Consider the following 20454-nt stretch of genomic DNA (forward strand, 5'->3'; position numbering starts at 1 on the left):
CTGTTTTTAGGAGAGAGTGGCAGAGAGGGAGAGAAAAGAGAGCGAGACAATGAGAGACAGGATGAATAGAGGGATAAAGAGGAGGCTGGAGCTGATGACAGTACTAAACTCACTAACACAGCTGCAGAGGACGCTGAATAGAGACACTGGAGCCCCCCAACAATACCACAGCTGGGACAGATCAGTGATCCAAGCACACAGCAACACACACACATGCAGTTTAACCACTAGTTAAATATGTTTCACTGACTACAGAGAAACAACAGTAACTCTGTGTTTTTTACAGGTCAAAGTCAATGGCTTCACTAACATCATCATCATCCTAGTAAAAGTATTAATGTGAGAACAAGAACTGGTTACACAAACCATGGTGTTACTCCCCCAAGCAAATTTCCTCCTCTCTTCCTTCTAAAATCATCAGTTTCCTCTCCTGAGAAAGATCAGGAAACCAAACAGTGTTGCTGTCCAATGTCCCATACTGGGATTATTTCCACTCAGGGAAAACAACTCTTTCACCATTTCTAATCAAACTACCACCACCACTTCCATCCCAACAGTAAACTTTGAAATACTTTCATTGTTGTTTTTGTTTTTTAAATAAACACCTTCCATTATTGTCTGGAGTTTATCATGTTATTTTTCATTACATTGTTATCATCATCTCTGGGCGGACTAGTTTATCACATTGAGACTCATTTAGCAGTCGTTTAATCAGGACAGCATATAAACTGTTCTGCTGAAGACGAAGAGGACACATACACAGCAGTGACACACATGAGTTTCGCTGATTCCACTTTACGGCCACAAGTGGGCAGCACTGCATTACAAAGAAGTGAACTGCATTCAAAATGTTCTCTTCCACACAGTGAATCTGCACAGCACCTTTAAAATAGTCATGCTTTACTCTCTTACTCAGTGCTTTTTCTCATATACAAAGCTCATTGTGAACCATGATACAAACTATACTGCATTATACACAAGCTGATTCTGTCATGTTATATACAGTATGGAGCTCTCTCCGCTCCCTCATCCAGACCATCTACAAAAAGCTTCAATTCCTGGATCACCAAGCAACCACAAATACATGTGGTATACATGCGTGTATATACGGAGCTGATAATGTAAGGGAAGCCAGACTGTCTGCATGTATGTGTCCCGCTGCTGAACATCTTCCTGATGTCTGTCACATCGAATCAGAGCGCAGGCTGAATTGACCCGTATGTGAGAAATGTATATAGTGCGCTGACCGAAATATGCAAACATGAGTAGGATGTGATCAGACTGGAGGCATGAATGAGTCTAAAAGGAGGACACATGCACTCGAAATATGCCTCTGATGAAAGCGGGGAAAAGTCACTAATTGGCCTATTTTTAGTGAACTGTGAAAACGGTTCTGAGCTAAAAATAACTACAGCTTCACTTTTTTGCATTTCTTTGAATTGTTTTCACTTGAGACGCAGCTGCTGTTTCTAGACTGTTCAGTGTATTGTCTCTTTTCAGAAATTAAGTCTTTCTTTTCAGTTAATAACAAGACATTCTGGTTATCCGGTGACTCCATGTGGCTGATCACTTTGTCAGCTCACAGAGAGGCATCCCATCCTTACACTGAAATTAAAACAGAAAAACAACAAAGCTGTCACTGAGGTTTTCATACAACTGTGATATTTCAGATGTTTGACCAGCTGGCATAAACTCTGCTCGGCTTGGTATACTCTGCAAAATACATAAAACATAAAATCACGCACATACAAAGCTTCACAGTTAAAGGCCTAATGTGACAAGTTTAGTGGATCTACTGGCAGAAAATGGCAGAAACTGAATATAGTATTCATAAGTAGCTTTTCATTACTGTTTAATCACCTGAAAATAAGAATAGTGGTGTTTCTGTTACCTTAGAATGAGCTCTTTATGTCTACAGAGGGAGTGGGTCCAACCTTTATTTCTACAGTAGCCCAGAACGGGCAAAGCAAGCTCTGGCTTTAGAGAGCATCTTTCACATTTTTCACGTAGTTTCACAGCCAACTTAGGTTCTCCTGCACACTTGGAAAAGGGAGTCGATACAGAGATGATTTGAACGGGATGATGCACAAACTCGTGTTGCAAAGGGCATTCAATTGGTTGCAATCTGTAACATCATCACCAGACGCCACTAAACACCGCAAGCACTTTCAACTTGGAACTGACGTAGAAGAACATGCTGATAGCCTCATGAGGAGCTGGGCTAAAAAATGCTAGTCCCAAGGGTGGTGCTAATTGAAAGGTCATGTAGTGCAGAAAAATGACAAGGGTGCCAGTCAGCTTTTGGCTCCTTGCGTGCAAGAGTAAATATTGTCCTGACGGTGGGGGTGCAAAGAGCATGCAGACAACATTCATCTCAGAAGCTTCTCATTTTAAGACGTTCACTGATCATCATTTCTGCTATCTAAAATGGCAAACATCATCTGTAACTAATGAAAATTAATTCCATTCATTTAAACTGTTGTTGTAATGTTGTAAACATTAAATTAAAATGCAGCGGCAGATCCAGAACGTGTGTTGGATTTATGGTGAAACAGTTGCAAACTCTGGTTAAGATTAAATTATGCAACTCAGATTTAATTTGCATACACATGCTCCACCAACGGCTAGCAGCTCCTTTAGCCTCGGGCTAAGGGCAGTGTGAAAAATGAAGCATTAGCACTATACACTAGTATCACATTGCTGCTAGCAATGGTGAGAAAAGGGTGATGCTCATTGGTCCGAGGCCATCACCCAGTTGGCGTGGTGAATGATAGAGACCAGTACGCTGCCAACCAGCCAACCAGTCTGGTGGATGAGCTAGCCAGGGCAGACACCTGACCACCGGCTGCTTGACAGCTCTCACAAACGAAAGCTACATCACAACTACCTGTCACTTCATCAGTGCCGACTGGAGATGCAGTCCAGCGTGCTCCTCAGCTCAAAAATCTGTGTATTTGACCTGGATGTCCAAATGTCACTTGCACTGGTGTGCCCAAATCATTTTTCACATTCACACACTCTAATTTTCACTCACATGTATGATTGAAATGGCCTCAGTGTGGGCTGAGAGCAGCAGGCTGAGGCTGACAAACACAGTAGAGTTCGGTAGAGAAAGGATCTGTATTTGTATTTCAGCTTCCTGTCACCCGACACAGATCGTTAAAATATGCCTGGATCAATCTCAATATCAATCCTTAGACTTTGGAGTCAAAGAATCCAGTTAGTGATGTTGAGGATGAGGATAATGTTTAATGACTGAAGATCATCTATCATCATCAGAAAACCCTCTCTGATTTGGTTGGTCCAACATGAACAGCAGTCAGTGACAGTAGCCTGGGACGTTCTGTAACCACAGACCTCCAAAGATTCATCATTGTAATGCCCCTGCTCTCAGACCTGCCCTGAGATCAGCTTGGTAAAGCTAGTCCGCAGCAGACACTGTATCTTTTCTGTGGTCTAGTGCTGATCACAGACCAGCCCTGGCAGATGTATAAGACCATTGTTCTATTTTAGACAGTGGCTCTGTGTCTGAGGAGGCAGTGGGACCGAACAGTTTGGATGTTGTGTTTCAAAGAGCGCAGCGCTGTAAGAAAGGAAGGAAGCGACAGCAGAGGACACCACGCAGACACACTGATAACAAGGGCTCAGTGGCATTATTGTTCTATACCATAAACTAGTCTGACATGTTTCTGACCAAAAAAACGAGCATTTTTGTGGATAAAGCCTCCAACAGCAAGAAGATTATGTGACACTAAATGCTTTCCAAGAAAGATCATCCCAAAGTGTTCAGCGTTATCCCCGATTAATGTGTCTCTCCCTGCTCCATGACAGCAGTCTTTTCAGTCCTGCGAGGCCATTTAGAAAAGGCACTGACATTTTTTCCTTCCACCACATTCAGATGACATGCTGTGATGCTGCATGAACTAGCTTGTTTCAGGCACACCTCCACCTTACAGGATGAAACCAAAATCGCCCAGAAAGATTCATTTGCCTTGGTCCTGTACTGAAGGTGCGATACCAAAGAAACTATTGAGTCTTTGGATTTTATCTTACTTGAAACAGCTGATAAACTAAAGCTTCCAGTGGAATTAAACAATCTCAGTTTAAATAACAAGTCATGTTGCACATTTTTTTAGCAACATGCAACCATTTCCTAAAACCAACAGGACCACTACATCAGTGAACCAGAAAGGGCACCAGACAAAGAGTCCTCACAGCATCCACTGGGGAGAGGTCATAGGTCATCAACAAGGAGTAAGTGGAAAGATCAAGAAGAACATTCACATTTGACACAAGAGACAATTTCTGAACGGAGACAGGTGTTACCATCCTCCTTTATCTCCATCTTATCCTTTAATTACTCAGTCCCATTGTCTTCCAGCTTCTGTGAGAAAATAACTATTAAGCATCAATATTGACTAAATGACCTGATTAACTGCACATTCATGCCTCTGTGCTGTATGCAGACACGAGGATCTAAAAAACCAGCCTGATTCCTCTTGGCAGAATGATGAGCTCTGAAGCCACTTCACTTCCTTTGTTTTGAATCTGGTTAGCTGCATTAGTTGCACTGCCTTCCTCTGACCTGGCAAGTTTGAAAGGCACTCCGTCTATTTTAGGATCTGTGTTTTGCTCAGAAAACAAGTGGAAATAATGAAATCAGTGGGCAGCAGATGAAGGTCTTGCCTTTGATGTCGCCCTGCCTTAAAGCTTTTACACGGGATAGAGGATTTGTTGAGATTTCACAATAGCAGCCTATTGTTACACTGGTGAAAGATAATTATTGTGTGTAGAGACTGTGTAGACTCATCATATCCTAGTGCATAACCTCAAGGCTCTATCTTTCATGTCAGTGTTTCACCTACCACTCTCCCCGACCCTACTTACCAAATGTATGTGCACTTGTTTCATTTCAGTCCTTCTTACGTTTTGCGGCCATTTAAGATCACGCCAGTGTCTCTCCGCTTATCTGCTTAAGTAGCAGGTCTTAGCAGAACACAAGAGGGAAAAAAATATGCACTTTCATCATAATATGTTCAAGTGTCAAAATAACATTTCACCCCATCAGCTTATATGTGTTCACATGTAAGATAATTCATATCACGATGTTGCTGCTATGTGCCAACCAGTGGGCTTGAAGCCAGATGGGCTTCTGGTGCCAGTTCGACACTTTTGGCACAATTCCGCCACGGTGAAGCCAATCAGAGCAGTAAACAGCAGCTGAGCCACGGCAGGTGAAGTCAGCTGAAATACTGTATCTCTGTGCTGTATACTATATCAATCTGCTCTACCTTTTAGCCAAGGGACCAAACTGTGGGAAGTCTGGATCAAGTAGGTAGTCCAGTACTTATTATTGTACTCCAGCAATTTAATAACAATTCCATACAATTGGGGGGCTCACAAGAGACAGATTTTCTAAAAATGGATGAAACGGCTTTAAAGAGCTGTGTAGTCCTTCTGCAACGCATCTGCTTTGATTCAGTCTCACTGCTCTCACAGAGTCATTTCCAGCAACAGCAGCCAGCTGCATTCAAAGAAAAAGCTCTAAAAACCCAGTGTGCACAACCTGCTCAGCACCAAACAGCACACAGACACGGTTAGAGACTAGACGGTGAACATAGCGGAGCATTTAGCAGCTAAAGAACAAGATATTTTTCTCAGGAGTTGGTCGAGACCAAAAACAGCTAAATGAGAGTGAAGGTTTGACTTACATTCATCAAGTGGACACAGACATGACTTGAAAAGACTCATAATGCTGCTCTGTAAGCAGCTGCTGGCTGAAATGTTGGCCATATCTACTTATAAGGTGATGGTATGCCACTGTTGTGTTCTCAATGTGCACACTACTGCCCCAAAATCAGTGAAAAAAAATCAGTTATTGCAGGTGTAAAGTTTGCATGGTGACACATTGCTTTTCATTTTTCATCATTTTTTTGTCATGCAGCCAGATAACAGCAGGGTAGATTTGGTGCTCAGTGCAAAGACAACAGCTTCAGAACAGAAAACACTGTGAGAGACAAGCAACTGCCTGCCTCCTCGGTATTAATGTAGGTATTAATGCACTGTGGTACCTGATCCCAGCAGCACAGGGCAGCAGCTGGGTGCCCAGATGGGACCCCCACCCCGACAGAGATCCAGCTGGAGCTTTCTGGATTGGCAGAGTAAAAGGGGGGCACACACACAGAGCTGAGAGTGGACCGCAGCAGGACTGGCTACACCTGATCCCTCCCGAAATCTGCGAGCCCTCTTTTCACTTTTTCAGCTTTTATCCGTTTTATCGGTCTCATTCTGAGCAGCTCCGACCGACAAAACAAATGTTTCTCTGTTGCAGTTGTCCCTGCTTTCATTTCTCTGTTTTCCTCATCGGAGTGTTTTTACTCTTTCTCTCAGAGACACACACATCATTCCACTGCTGCAGTGTAATCACCAACAGTCTTTCATTGACACATTCCTGAGCAGCCCACCTGTTGGAAGAAGAATGGCCCAGTGTGTGCACAGTAACCTCTCTCTCTCTGTCACTCACACACACACACACACACACACATTTGTACTTGTAGCTCACTATACTTGTGAGGATCCCACTGACATAATGCATTATCCAGCCCCTTACCTAGCCTTAACAATCACACCTAAAGCCTAACCCCAACCCTTAGCCTAAACCAAACCTACACCTAATTCAGACCTAACCCTTAAAAAACCAAATCTGAGCCTCAAATACCTCTTTGAGGGTCTGTCTGAAAGGCCGAAATGTCCTCACTTTCCAAAAATGTTGCTTCCAAGACCTAAAACTCAAATTAGTTCTCACAAAGACAGAGACAGACACACATACAACTTTCCCCTGTGCGTTTAGGTGGGAACCCTCAGCATTAAACAGGACAGCACTGGCCTCATGTCCGACCTTTCAACCTTGACCCACACAGCATCTACCCACACCATTCCTCTCTTTCACAGTCACACACACACACACACACACACAAACATGCAGTAGACAGTAGACACAGCTTAACAGAGGTCCATTGTCACACATTTCACAGCAAGTCTCAGCTCGTCCACCTCCCCTACCCCACACACATACGCACCCCACCCACTGAACAGCCCCCACTGTGCCATACAGTGCAGAGCCAAGCCTCCAAGTCCAAAACAAAAACCAAAAAACACAACAATGACCAATCCCCATCTGCAGCAATTTACTCCCTGTCACTCCTGACCAGCCCCCCTGACCAGCCCCCCCGACACACACACACTCACACACACACACACACACACACACTCCCTGCAGATAATGTGAGAGGGCTAAGTGCTTGTTAGTACAGGAACACTTCATCAGTGTAATTGTGGAAGTCACTTAGTGATATTGCTTTTTCAGAGAGAGCAATGTTTTTCACTGAACTTTTCCCAGAAGCAGATACAAAGAGCCAATGCAATCTGTCACGTCTACCTGATTATTCTGCTCTGTAGTGTCCAAAATGGCCACGAACAAAGTGGCAAAATTATGGTGAAATTTGTACTTGATGGAAAACTGTCTTTAGTCTTTTTCTTAAACTCAGCTGCATGTCTTTGGACAGTGGGAGGAGTTGATTGTGACTATTTACTACTTTCAATTTAGTTGCTAAGCTCATTGCACTCAGAAAATCAGAATAGGCAAAGGAGAGTTTACTGTATGTGATGCAAATACTCTAACCATGTGTTCTGTACAAGCCAGGCTGGACAGAACTGAAAATACCACATAACACCTTTGCCATGTTCACCCCAAAAAGGAAAAAGACTGATGGAGTGTCAGGAGGCTACACCTGAGGCCAGCATCACATGCACCAAATTTATTCAACAAGGCCACGAACAATAGCACAAGCTCTGTATTCGGCACGGCCACCAGTGATTCCCTGTGTTTCCTGTCTTTTTTTCCCTGCCCTTGTGTCTCCTGTGCTCCCCTATCCAGTTCTCTCTGGCTGAGCTCGGAATCACATACAAACGTACAATTCATACAAGGTACGACGTCAAATTTAGTATGAAGCGCGTTTCAAGTGCATAGCACGTGGATTTGGTGTACGCAAGGAATGCAAGGATGTATACTAGATTAGCAAGTATGCAGTGACATTTACTGGATCATTCAGTATGCAGTATGCAGTACATACTAATAAAACATGCAGGGTTCCCACTCTTTAGTGATCAGTTTCCAGGACTTTTCAAGCATGTTTTTAAAGATGCTTTACCCTCACCTCTTTGTAAGCACAAGATTTTGTGAAAGATATCACGACATGGGCTCAAAACATGGTTTATTGGCAATGACTCAGAAATATATGCTTGTTACAGTGTGCAACATTAACCCAAATACTGGTGATATACTATATATTCTGGGATGGGGGGAAAAAACAACTCACTGAAGTCTTGTGACTTTTTGAATCTTCTTAACTGATTTTTTGATTCCTACATATTTGATTCCTAACAAATTATTTTATTTATTAATCCTTATGGAACTAGCTTGATGAGCAGGAACATCTAAATGTAGCAGTTTTCTTCAAACATTATTTCATTAACCACTTTTGTATGCAGTATAGCAAAGATTCTGCCAGAATAAAACTAAAGACTGCCTGACATGATGTGCATTGTTTTTGGAAAAATGACTCATGATATACAGTCTTTAGAAGTGTATCCTTCACCTTTTTCCCATGGTCTAGTGTTAAAAATGCAAACCAAAATTGCAACAAAACACAATATCAAATCACAATACATATTCTGCCCAAGTAGCACGATAGTATCGAATGGGGACATAAGCATATTGTCCCAGCACTACTGGGTATACTGGTAAATATCTTGCTGCCACTTCACATTGAATATGGCAGACTAGAATTGGCGCCTCATGGTTGTGTTCTTCCACCAGACAGTTTACAACTGACACAGGCACTGTAGTTTATTTTGACTCAATCTCAAAAACGCTGTCCTCCTGCCAAAATACACACCAGAGCACCAAATGTGGATTAATCACTGAAAACCGTGCCCAGTTTCCTCCTGTTTGAGTAACAGTAATCAAACTGATTAATTGATTATCAAAATAGCTGCAGATAAATTTAATAGCTAACAACTAATTGAATCACTAATTAATCATTGTAAATCTAAACTATATATCTGTGAGCTGTTTTTAAAGACATACGTCTTCAGTAGTTTGTTTTCATCACACTTTTATACCCATTATGGAACCAGTCAGTCAGTATGAGCCGACTGCATCAGGGCTCACGGGTTTATTGCAGCTGTTACAACCACCACCCTAAATTATCTCATCCCTCTTTCCCATCAGTATTACTCTGAATCTTGAAAGTGCACTTTAGAACTATTACAGAGCTAATTAAGCCCCATGCATTGTGAGTGCTTGTCCTGATGCACTCAGATACTGAGATGCTCGCTGCATCATTACTATCTCCATGATTGCTGTTGTGTAGGTGACCATGAACTAAGACTCTATGAGGGTCAGCAGCATTCCCTACACACAATCGATCAAGGATTAATCAAGAGGAAGTGCTATACAAGCTGACTTTTGCTACGTGATGAGAATAATTGAACAAGGTCTTCAGAAAGAGGCATGAGAACAAGGAGACAGTCCTGAAGTCTCGCTGTATGCTGCATCAATACAGCACACCAACAGGCCTGCACTGAAATCCAGCACCTGCTGCGAAAGAGAAATGCCACTGTTTTACTCATGTGAGCACATGAAGTGAAACCAGCACACAGTAATTACCCCTCACTGCCTGAGCTAAGGGCAAAATTTGGCAGCCTGATACAGGACATATAAGGCAAGAGGAGCCTGCTTGACTGAGCACACAGAACCTAATGGAGGGGGGGTGCAAGATAACCCAGACATTTGGAAATAGTGGCAAAGTAGGAGGACTATACTAAACATGAGAATTCATAAGCAATACAGCTAATGGTGAGACCAGTGTGATGAGAAACGTTTGCATCTGCCTATGTGATAAAACAACACTTCTGACAGCATTCGCTTTTAAAATAAATACCAGATGTAGTTATGGCGCTAATTTTATGGAAGAGGTCTACGGTGGTTATCGCAGAGGGTCAATTGACCAATTGATGGAGAATTAATCAACAATTATTTTGATAATCGATTCATTGTTCGAGTAATTTTTAACAATTTGTCAAAGGTTTGATGGTTCCAACTTTGTAAATGTAAAGAATTGGTGCTTTTCATTGTCATTTATGACAGTTAATGAAGAGTCTTAAAATCTGCCTGAAAATAATTAGAAAATTAATCAGCACTATATATGACATTTGATGCGTTTTGGTTGGTTAAAATGAGGAAGGAGGCTCGAGCTCTGGGAAACTACACTGGAAATTTTCATTTTTTTTCTAACATTTTATAGACTAGATGCTTAATCAAATAATCTAGAAAAAAAAGATTAATTGCTAATGAAAATAAAGTTATGCACAGGAGCATCGGCCGATGAATAGCACTCACTTTTTTTATTTTAAATTCAACCTTCCATTCAAACATGGGAAAACATGTCAAACTCAAACTGTATGACCTCCTTGAATTCAAAACTGACCGTCTGTAAGTGCAACAAAGCATTTGAAGATAAGGCTGCCGACTTTGTAAAAAGCATCTCTGCAACCACATCCGAGAACTGAGCTGCTAGCTGCAACCAAAGTCAGACCCCAGAACCCCAGAACACCGTCAGCTGAGCAACCTCGTCTGACTGCCTCCGTCACCACACTCTCTCTATGGAGCCTAGACAGAAGCTCACAAAAAGGCCACCAAGGATAAGAGAGCAAGAATCATAGAAAGGACATGATGCTCATCGGCACTGGTTTTCATGATAATGTAAGAACTGGAGCTACGACACAAAATTAGAAGTGGCACCACAACATCAAGATACATATTACACAAACAGATACACTGTTTTTAAACTTAAAAATGTTGCTTTTAATCTCTGTTTGTGTCTGTATTAAACAATCAAGATACACTGTGTTCATTCTTGAGGTTTAGAGGCGTTGATTGGTGTATTTCTTTAACTTTGGACGGAGTCAGGCTAACTAGTCTTTACGCAAAGCTATGGTAACCACACCCTGAACGCAGCTCTGTACTTCACACACAGCCCTCTCGTCTCTCATCTCTCTCTCAGAAGAAAAGCAAGTTTTTCCAAAATGTTAAACTGTTCCTTTACACATAGGACGCGAGATGTATAACCTGTCAGCCTCCCTGTAAAAAAACCTGAAGATAACAAATCACGTAACATCAGGCTACAGATCAGCTATAAACTGAGCCATGCTGTCCCTATCTGTGACATTTACAGTATTTAATCCTACATGACAATGTCACAGAATGTAACTTTAATTAGAAAACTCCATAAACGATGGCAGTTATCGCTGGTGTATGACCCATGACCCCCATGCTAACTGGGCCATGACACAATCCCACAGTAATACACTGTGAATAATATGACAACCGCACAGTGAGCGGAGAGAAAATAGCTCATACGCTCTGAGCAAAGAACAATGTGTTGTGTGATGGGAGTGATCAAAGTGATGAGAGAAAAAAAGCGTCAGTTTCAAGATTAGCAACTACCCTCATCAATGCGCGTTGATAAGTTGGAGCTCTGCGGCGGCCGTGAACGTGGGGAGTAGGGAGACAGCTCTGAAACGTGTCATTTTTCAATGAATTTTTCTCCACTGAGAGAAGACCAACGGCCACAATGTGCCTTCTGTCACTCGCTGTGCATATGTGGGTTGGCATATGGAAATACATGCATTCCAGCCCAATTTCTTATTGTCTCTCTGCCCACCCACCCGTAGCCCATCATCTCTGCAATGGGAGGGGGGTGCAGAACTGTCACAGCAAAATATGTGCTGCATTCCCAGAAATCATGGAGAAATTATTCAGTTATTTGCAGAATGCAGGATATAATCCACTGGTGGAAAACATGGGGCTGATGCTGAAGACGTGACTCTGAATTTGTTGAAGCAACTTCGAGTTATTACATAAGTTTGGGATGTACACTTGAACGCAGCATTCCCCCCTTCTGCTTTCAAATAAAACAGTGCACTTGAAGTCATCACTTATTCATGGATTAACATTATGTGGCTGAGCAGCCTGCAGCTTGCACTTTTGCTCCAGGCTGGGGGAATTTGACAAGTTGCATAAGATACGGACAAGTGCATGAAACATCTCCAACAACACAGTGCCCAGACTGTGGAGGCTGAGAAGCTGAAGCTATGCTAGCAGGTAATATGAAGACCGGGGGGTGATGTGAAAACTTACTTTGACCGACACTAGGACACAAGCAGGCTGAATGAAAAGACAATGATTGAGTGTCCCGTGAAGTTCACGTTGACGTTACTGACGTTGTTTGCGTTGTGAAGCTGGCGCGTGCTGTTTCATCTGACACAGATTGGCTCATTAGCACCTGAAGCAACGCGCACTTTAGCTAAAATAAAGATTAGCAGCTCGAACATTAGCTTTTGTCTATAAGGTTGTTGGCACCCGAGGAAACATGTCGTTTACGGGGGAAAACTCAGAAGTGCAGCAACACAAATAGAAATAATAAAGCGGAAAAGACTTTGAGTCACGGCTGAGAGGAGAGAAAAACACTTCTTCATTAAATTCAGTTTGGACTTACTTCAGTGTCTGAGTGAGGTGGGATTCCAACAAGGCAAAAAGCAACTCCATTCATTGGGGTCTCAGCGTGTAGGAGGAGGACAGCGAGGAAAGAAATGTCTTCAGACTACTCTGCTGTCAGCATCGTGGACATGTCTCTGTGTCTCTCTCAGCGGCTTCAGTCCGGACTGAGCGGTCCGCCTCTCCCCCTCCCCACAACGTAAACACTGTCCCGCTACCAGCAGCGTCAGGCGGCCGCTTTAAGACACAAAGGCACCGGAAGTCTGCCAATCACGACTTCAAAATAAAGGCGGAATTTTACACAAAGGGAACAATGCCATGAAATAAACATGAAATTTACATACCAAGAATATTGCCAGATAGAGCATATGTGATTAGCCTACATGGATCTTCAAAATTGGGTTTATCACACATTACTATATATATATATATATATTCCACAGCTGTTGTTTATTTCATTTATTTCATCCTATTGGATCAGAACAACATTTACTTTTATGCTTATAGGCTGTAAAAGGTGTGATATGGTGCCCAGATGTGCACACACTGTTAGGAAACCCTGGATGAAGAGGGAGAACAACAACAACATGTTTACCACAAATGAGGAAACATTTGATCATGGACAGAGTGCTAAGGTGCCTTATCTTATCAACAGTAGTGCCTAACCTACTTTTTATTTTCACACACACACACACACACACACACACACACACACACACACACACGATGAGAGTAGAGGTCCTGCTCTGCTCTGTCAGATGTCAGTAACATATACGGACAGTCTTTCCTGTTGTGTCATAAGCATCTAGGCTTTCATGCCCATGCACCCCCATGCTCCATCCACACTAGCCCTAACCCAACCTAAGTTAAGGTCTTACCAGAAACAAACAAAACCAAAACACTTGTGCAGGTGTGAAGGGACGGAAATTACATTAATATACTATTAATTGTACAGGCAAATACCATATACTTTGTAAGAAAATATAGCTGCCTAGATCATGTTCTGGGGCAGCGTCATTTTGCTGTTGTTGGGGGGGGTTTTTTACATTTTTTTAGAAATGTAAGTGCTACATTGCTCTACTGCACAGAACTCATAGTGAGGTAGTCAGCATGGATGGTGGACGCTGGTGGATGCAGGACTAGTAGGACTCTGACACCAGAGATCAGGTTTCTCTTCCTGATGTCTGCATGTGGTCAGCTGCAGGCAACAGAAACACTTTGGTGAAGATTAGGGACAGATACTGGTTCCTGTCCAATGTCAACAAAGTGAACGAGTCATAACTCGTCCTTTAAGTTACCAAATTTGACTAACCAAGTTGTACAAAAGAATCTAACGCTGTCTCCTAGAAATGATATATCCAGCGCTTGCAGCAGTAGACACGAGTTGACGAAAACAATTACACTTTTTTAAAAGCATAATTAAACCAAATCAAACCAAGCAATAAAGCAATAAAGTTGTTCTGAATGCTGTTGCTGAAGTTCTGACCAAATTCAGTGAGGATTTCCCATCGCTTTTCTGCACCAGAAAATAAAAACCAAAACTAAAATTTAGCGTCACCAGATGTGACACTGGGGCTGGTATTGTTTTCTCATTGTCTGTGTGTGTCGTCATCATGGCAACATGTGGTCCTGGAGACACCTATTGTAGCAGGCTGTGTGCTCCTCAGCTGACCTTTTTATTGGACTGCTCTCCGTTGTCCACGTACATACAATTTACATTTTCTTGGGTGTATTTTACTACATTTCAGTCTGTATCTCTGTACAACTGAGTGCTGTGTTATGGAATTTAGTGGGAGAACTGTCATTCCAGAAGGAGTTTGTGTGTGTGTGTGTGTGTGTGTGTGTGTGTGTGTGTGTGTGTGTGTGTGTGTGTGTGTGTGTGTGTGTGTGTGTGTGTGCATGCTTGCTCATGGTCAGTGGAGCGAGAGACACAGCCCCAATGACGCTGGCCGACAGTGCCCTCAGGAGATAGAGAAAAGAGCATGCGCAAACATACGTATACTATTCACACACACACACACACACACACACACACACACACACACACTGAGTCATTATGCAATAGTAGGGCATAGAATCATAAGAAAGACAGAGAAGAGAGAGAGAGGAGCTGAGAGTGTAGATGCACACTCTCATACACCCTCTACTGGCCTTGCACTGCTATCTCAGACACACACCCTCAAACACACACACATGCGTCACAGCAACCAACGCTGGTCATCCACCGCTTCCCTCTGCCCCTGACAGCCAGGAGGGCACTCCTGATGGAGTTCTGTCCTGTACAAAGAGCTTCCAATGATGAAAACACACACATGTGAGCACACACACACACACACACACACAGTCTTTTCAGGGAATTTTCTCCCCATCAGCCGGTGGCACTGTAAGCTGATGCATGCAAACCATTCCACGTGTACTTGATGAGAAGTTCATGAATGAATAAATGATTGTCACCATTCCTGAAAAACAAGTCATTAGTTTTAATAATTCATTTCTTTCCTGCTCTCCTGCATCACTTCTGACATGCAATCACATTATCATAGACCACAGGGGGGGGCGGTTAAAGTCTGTTATATAAGCACCGGTCCATCTCACATGAGCCAACGTCGTCTGACATCATGACGTCAGATTGGGGTTTGGATGCTTTTCCTCTTTGCTCTTCCTTTGGTTGAATTTTTTGTCATGCTTAGAGCATCAGGAAATAACTTACAGTCCTTCAACTCCCAATGCGAAACTCACAACAGGAAAAACCTGGAAGCGTTGATAGACAGTGAGTTATGATCCAGTATATTAGCCATTAGCAGACAACATGCTGGGTCAGTATTCTTGGTGAAAGCTCTTAACCAGGATTGGCCAATACGGCAACATAAAAACCTGCGGACTAAACAATACAAAATGAGACAAGCAGACAAAACAAAACACAGATATTCCTGAGGACACTGCAGAGTTTACTCTGAGCTAAGAGACAATTAACAAAGAACTGATTGAATAGCCTTAAATTTTGATTCACTTTAAATTTTATTTGCAGACGACTGAGAGGTTGTAGCGAAACATGTTGTCTTTTCCCATTTCTGTCTTTACATTAGACACAGACAGCAGATGAGCTGTATTTTGAATTTATGACACCCGTGTCAGTGCAAAAGAATTCAGTGGAAATCCTGAACAGAAGTGACATAATGTGAAACCTGTATCTGCACCTCAGATGAGTTTTGAGCCTCTTTTAGCTGCTTCCCCTTATCTTTGTATACCGTCTTTGTTTGGGAGCTTGTGCTCAGTTGGTCGTGTGTTCTTCTTTTTTTGAATTCAATTATTACCCCAAATGTGGATTAAAAGGTTTGGGGATTAATTCGAATTACTGTATATATCTTCCATCGGAGGAGATTAGCAGCAGTTATTGATGCCAAAACATCCCTAAACAAAGGGTTTCCAAAATGTTCTCTGACCAAGAATCACGGCTCAGGACACAACACTCCTGAGCACCAATAAAAACAAGGCTGCTCAGGATTTAATCTGGACATTGTGTTGGAAAGTGATGATTGTCAGGATGTGGAGGGAGGAGGGTGACCTGTGTGTGTGTGTGTGTGTGTGTGTGTGTGTGCCTGCATATGGAGGGTGCTGTGGAGGCACTAATCTGGCCTTGTTCTGAAAAGAGTTTCATCCCCACTGCGGGGGGCCTGTGGAGACCAAACATCCAGGTCCTCCCATCATCCCCCAGCCGCTCTCCTCGTGTACCCTGTGACCTCCCTCACATCCCTCCCCCCTCAGATAACTCTCTGTCCTTGCTCCCCGTCTCCGTTGCAGTTATAAATCCCTCAGCAAGCATGTTAGGTGCTATGATGGAGTCGAATGGAGAAATAGTTTGGCTTCTGTGAGATAGACCGTGTTATTTCAAGAGTGTTGCTCCTATTGATAGCACACCCAATATATTGTAATGTAGGCTCGCCTATATTTGCTGTTGTTGTGTTATTGTATTGTGCTACCTGTTTGTAGTGACTTGCTAGCCCCAGCTAGCCCAGATAAATAAGCTGCGTTAGCCTCTTTTAAATGCGCAGCACTAATTCTGTTGTGTTAGTGTTAGTACTGGATTTTATTTAAACTCAAATGACGACTGTTGAGCCATTTTGACACGTCCAAAGGACTCTGGATCTCAGAGTGGCTGACAGGATGTGTTGAGAGAAGTTACAGGCTTTTTCAGCTGCCACACACAGCCCACCCTTCATCCCAGAACACTCCTCTTCCTTTACCTTCTCAGAAACAAATGACAGTAATAAGACTGTTTTCACCCAATAATGACAAAAACACAATTTCACTTTAATTAACAATATTAGGATCAACAATCTTCAGCAAGTTATATATTGATTCGAACTATCCCATATTTATATTGAATTTGATTAAGATTTATGAATGGTCCATAAAATCATCATAATAATTGTACAATACATTTTGTCATAATAACATAGCTGAAGTTCACTCGTACCCAATCCCATAAATGACTGATTAAAAACACTGAACAGCAATACTGTCAGCTACTGACTGAGGAAGCTGCCCTTGGGAATGAACTTCTCTTTAAAGTAAAGTAAAATTAAAAGTTTATTGCCTTTGCAGTGAGTAATTTGTTAACCCATAAATCCTCTTGATGGAAATGTTTTTATCAGCTGAGTATATTGGTCACTTTAACATGTGGACCATCCAAAATGTGAAACCATTCAACAAATAAAAGCTATTTTCTATTAATAAAAGAAAAACACTATAAATAGGATAAAAAATGGATCTAAATAACCTTTCATTCTGTGGATATTCTTGTTGTGGAATTAAAGTCTTAAATAGACAAACATCTGTCTCTGTGCAGTAATGTTCTGTTACGTTGTGGCCTGGCATGGCAACAGAGAGGCTGGTGTGTGTGTGAGTGTGTGTGTGTGTGTTTGATGTTGGGGGAGGGTGAAGGACGCACCCATCTGTCTATTTACAGCAGCATGGGGAGATTTCGCTAAATATCTAATCCATCTAATCCTCACCACTGAAGCGATGGGTAGAGCATGCAGTGGTGTCAACTGACCACTAGAGGGCGAGCTAACTGTTTGCTGCTGATGGAAGAGAAAGACTCGCCTGAACTCACAAAGAAGGATGAAGGTAGGGTACACATGTAAGGAAGAGTTTGTGTGCAGTTGGTGGATGAACAGATTCAGATCAAAGATATAAAGGAAGCTCTCGATGTGTGTGTGAGAGCACATGACCTCTCCAGCATCAGTGGTCCAGTGGAACTTATCTGCAGGGATGGGCTGTCCTGGACCAATCACATGTAAATTGCTGATCGAATTAGAGCTATGTGGATTCAGAGAGAGGCTCTACTTTACAGAACTATCACCTCACATCAGCGTCACTCGCCCGCAGCCACAGCAGGACCACACGTACATTTATGGACCTCATGTACTCCGATGCTGGATGCAAATGACAAGTTTCACCAAAGTTCAATAAAGTTACACTAGGTGGCAGTTTTTGTCAAAATATTCCAAATCACAAAGTGGGGGTGACTCAGAGAAATGTTCCATCTCCAACAATAGACATGCCTGTCACTTGTTCACTCACAGGAAGTGACAGATAACTGTCCTCTGAACAGCAGTAAGCAAACACTCTGTCCACTGAATGCTGGACTCATCATATCTGATTTTTTTTTAAAACTGTAAGCTCCAAAACACTGCATCCCCCCCACATGATTTCTGGGCATTTCAAGCTGTAATCAATATTTCTATAGCATCACCTCTGAAAAAACCCTAAACTGGACAACACCTGCTCAGCATCAGGCAGCAGACAGACACACTTAGAGACTAGCTGGTGAAGATAGTGGAGATTCGGCTGCTGCGGAGTCAGATCTTTTTCTCATGGGTTTGAGTAGAGCAAGTTCACCATATCAACTGTAAGTATAAGGCATTAAAATGTCAGTGTTTAAAGCTATTTCCACTGCAATGGCCCCACAAAAAAAAGAATTTTCTAGTACTGTGAGAAAACTGCTCTAAAATATTCTGAAAATAGCGTGACCTTTTGTATTGTGCATACTCATTATGCAAATTCCCAGCCTAAAATGCTGCTCTTGATAAAAAAAAAAAGTGCTCACAGCAATTTGCCTCTCATGGTAATTCCAGTGTAACTCAAATTTAGTGAGAAAAGCATGAATGTCCATGAAGTCTTCCTTTCAAACAGACACCTGGTCATCAGCGAAGTGAAGTCCCCCCCCCCCCCCCCCCCCCCCCCCCCCATTTCATCCCCAGCAAAATCTCCACAGAGAGCACATGTCAGTCCCACAAAGCACAGGCCCACGTACCACTACACAACAGCCTTAATCTGCTGGATTTAAACGCCACCATGGCGCACCACGCTCTCCAGCTCGCGCTGACATGCGCACGCCCTCACGCCACACACTCACACACCCACAAATAAGTCTTATCTGGCCTGCGCTGCATCCTGGTTTACAGCACTTTCCTAACTCCACCGCAGAGCAAAAACAAAGCTTTCTGTGATTACGTCATTTCAATTCAAAGCAGCTGCATTTACACCACTAAATGTAATTTAGACATTATCACATACATCATATCGGTGTATCGATGCATCTGCATCAACTGCACACCAACTAAACACATTACGAGCACTTAAGGCTTCATGTTGCCAAGATAGTGAGTGGTATCAGGATTCATTCACTCTCTAGGCTCCTGCTTGGACCGTGGTTGCCAACTTGGCTTAGTCACCTGAAGTAAACCTGCTGCTAATGTGGAAGCACTCTGCAGGTTTCATGCTGCACTGTTTGCTGCCAATATATCTTGTCACGGTCTATTAAAGACATGCGGTTTTCACTTTTTATGTGTTCAAGTTGGCTGTTCAAGTTCCTGGCACTGATATTCGCCCTCATCTAGATCGTGTGTGAATTTGATCTTTATAGGTAATGTTGACACCTTAAAAATCACGTGTTGGATTTGATCTGACCGAGGTGATATAGCAGACTGAATAATCAATGTATGTTGGGCACATTTCCTTGTCATGTGTTCCTTCTAGTGGAATCTGTTTACTTTGAAAGCACAGCAATGGCAGGTGCAACAGAGATCTACAATATAATTCAGTTACACAACCGAGTTTTACAATCTTTTTTTCAATTTCTGGTGATATGATTGAGTCGCCAGAGGTCTGCTAATTTTCCATAGCTAGAGAAATATTGGCCCTTTTGTTGCTTGATCTCATTGTTGGTATTTAGAAAAACACAAGACATAATATTTTTACAACATTAATAAGAAGCTGTGAATTCAAGGTTTTAAATTAGGTGCTATGGACCTAATTGAGTCTTAAAGGAGTGCTTCAGTGATTTTGTTGGGTGGTTTTTGAAAAGGACAGATTAAAAAGAATGGTCAGCACGAGGGCAGCAGAGGCTGAGATATTCTGACATTTAGTCAAATTACTTCTTTTCACTAATTACACCTTTTCATTGAGCCTGTGTTGCCACAGAAAACATTATACAACTGTTTTCACAGGCTGAGCGTGAGGAAACTGAACTTTATGTGTAAAATCAGTGAAGGGGCCCTGAAAGGCACCGTCAGATGGACCATAGATGCATTAAATTTGGGGTTAAAGATGTGATATCAACATTCCAATGTGGGTATTAATAAAACATTGGCAGAGCAATCACCAACCGCAAAGAGAGAAAACTGTGGCTTGTAGTCTGGTACCCCAATACAATAATGATTCTGTTTCCAAGCACAGTGCATCAGTGTTTGTATTGGCTGACCCTACAGATTTGCTAAAGTTGAAAAAAGTTGGCGTCTGACCTGCGAGTCTGCCAACAATAGGTAGCA

At 42.4% G+C, this 20454-nt stretch overlaps 1 protein-coding gene across 3 annotated transcripts in view; it reads right to left on the reverse strand.

The window, feature by feature from the left end:
• Nucleotides 1–20454, reverse strand: part of LOC121625006 (rho GTPase-activating protein 23-like) — a 65062-nt gene that overhangs the window by 32482 nt on the left and 12126 nt on the right. For 2 of the 3 annotated variants that reach the window (XM_041963010.1, XM_041963009.1), the window contains exon 1: nucleotides 12621–12710. The exons of the other annotated variant lie outside the window; for it this stretch is intronic. In XM_041963010.1, coding sequence (XP_041818944.1) covers nucleotides 12621–12674 — 54 coding nt within the window. In that variant the 5' untranslated portion in view covers nucleotides 12675–12710. Of the gene's footprint in view, nucleotides 1–12620; nucleotides 12711–20454 lie in introns of those variants that run through there. 3 annotated transcript variants of the gene reach the window in all.

The sequence above is a fragment of the Chelmon rostratus genome, chromosome 21 (assembly GCF_017976325.1).
Source record: "Chelmon rostratus isolate fCheRos1 chromosome 21, fCheRos1.pri, whole genome shotgun sequence".
Taxonomy (NCBI): Eukaryota; Metazoa; Chordata; class Actinopteri; order Chaetodontiformes; family Chaetodontidae; genus Chelmon; species Chelmon rostratus.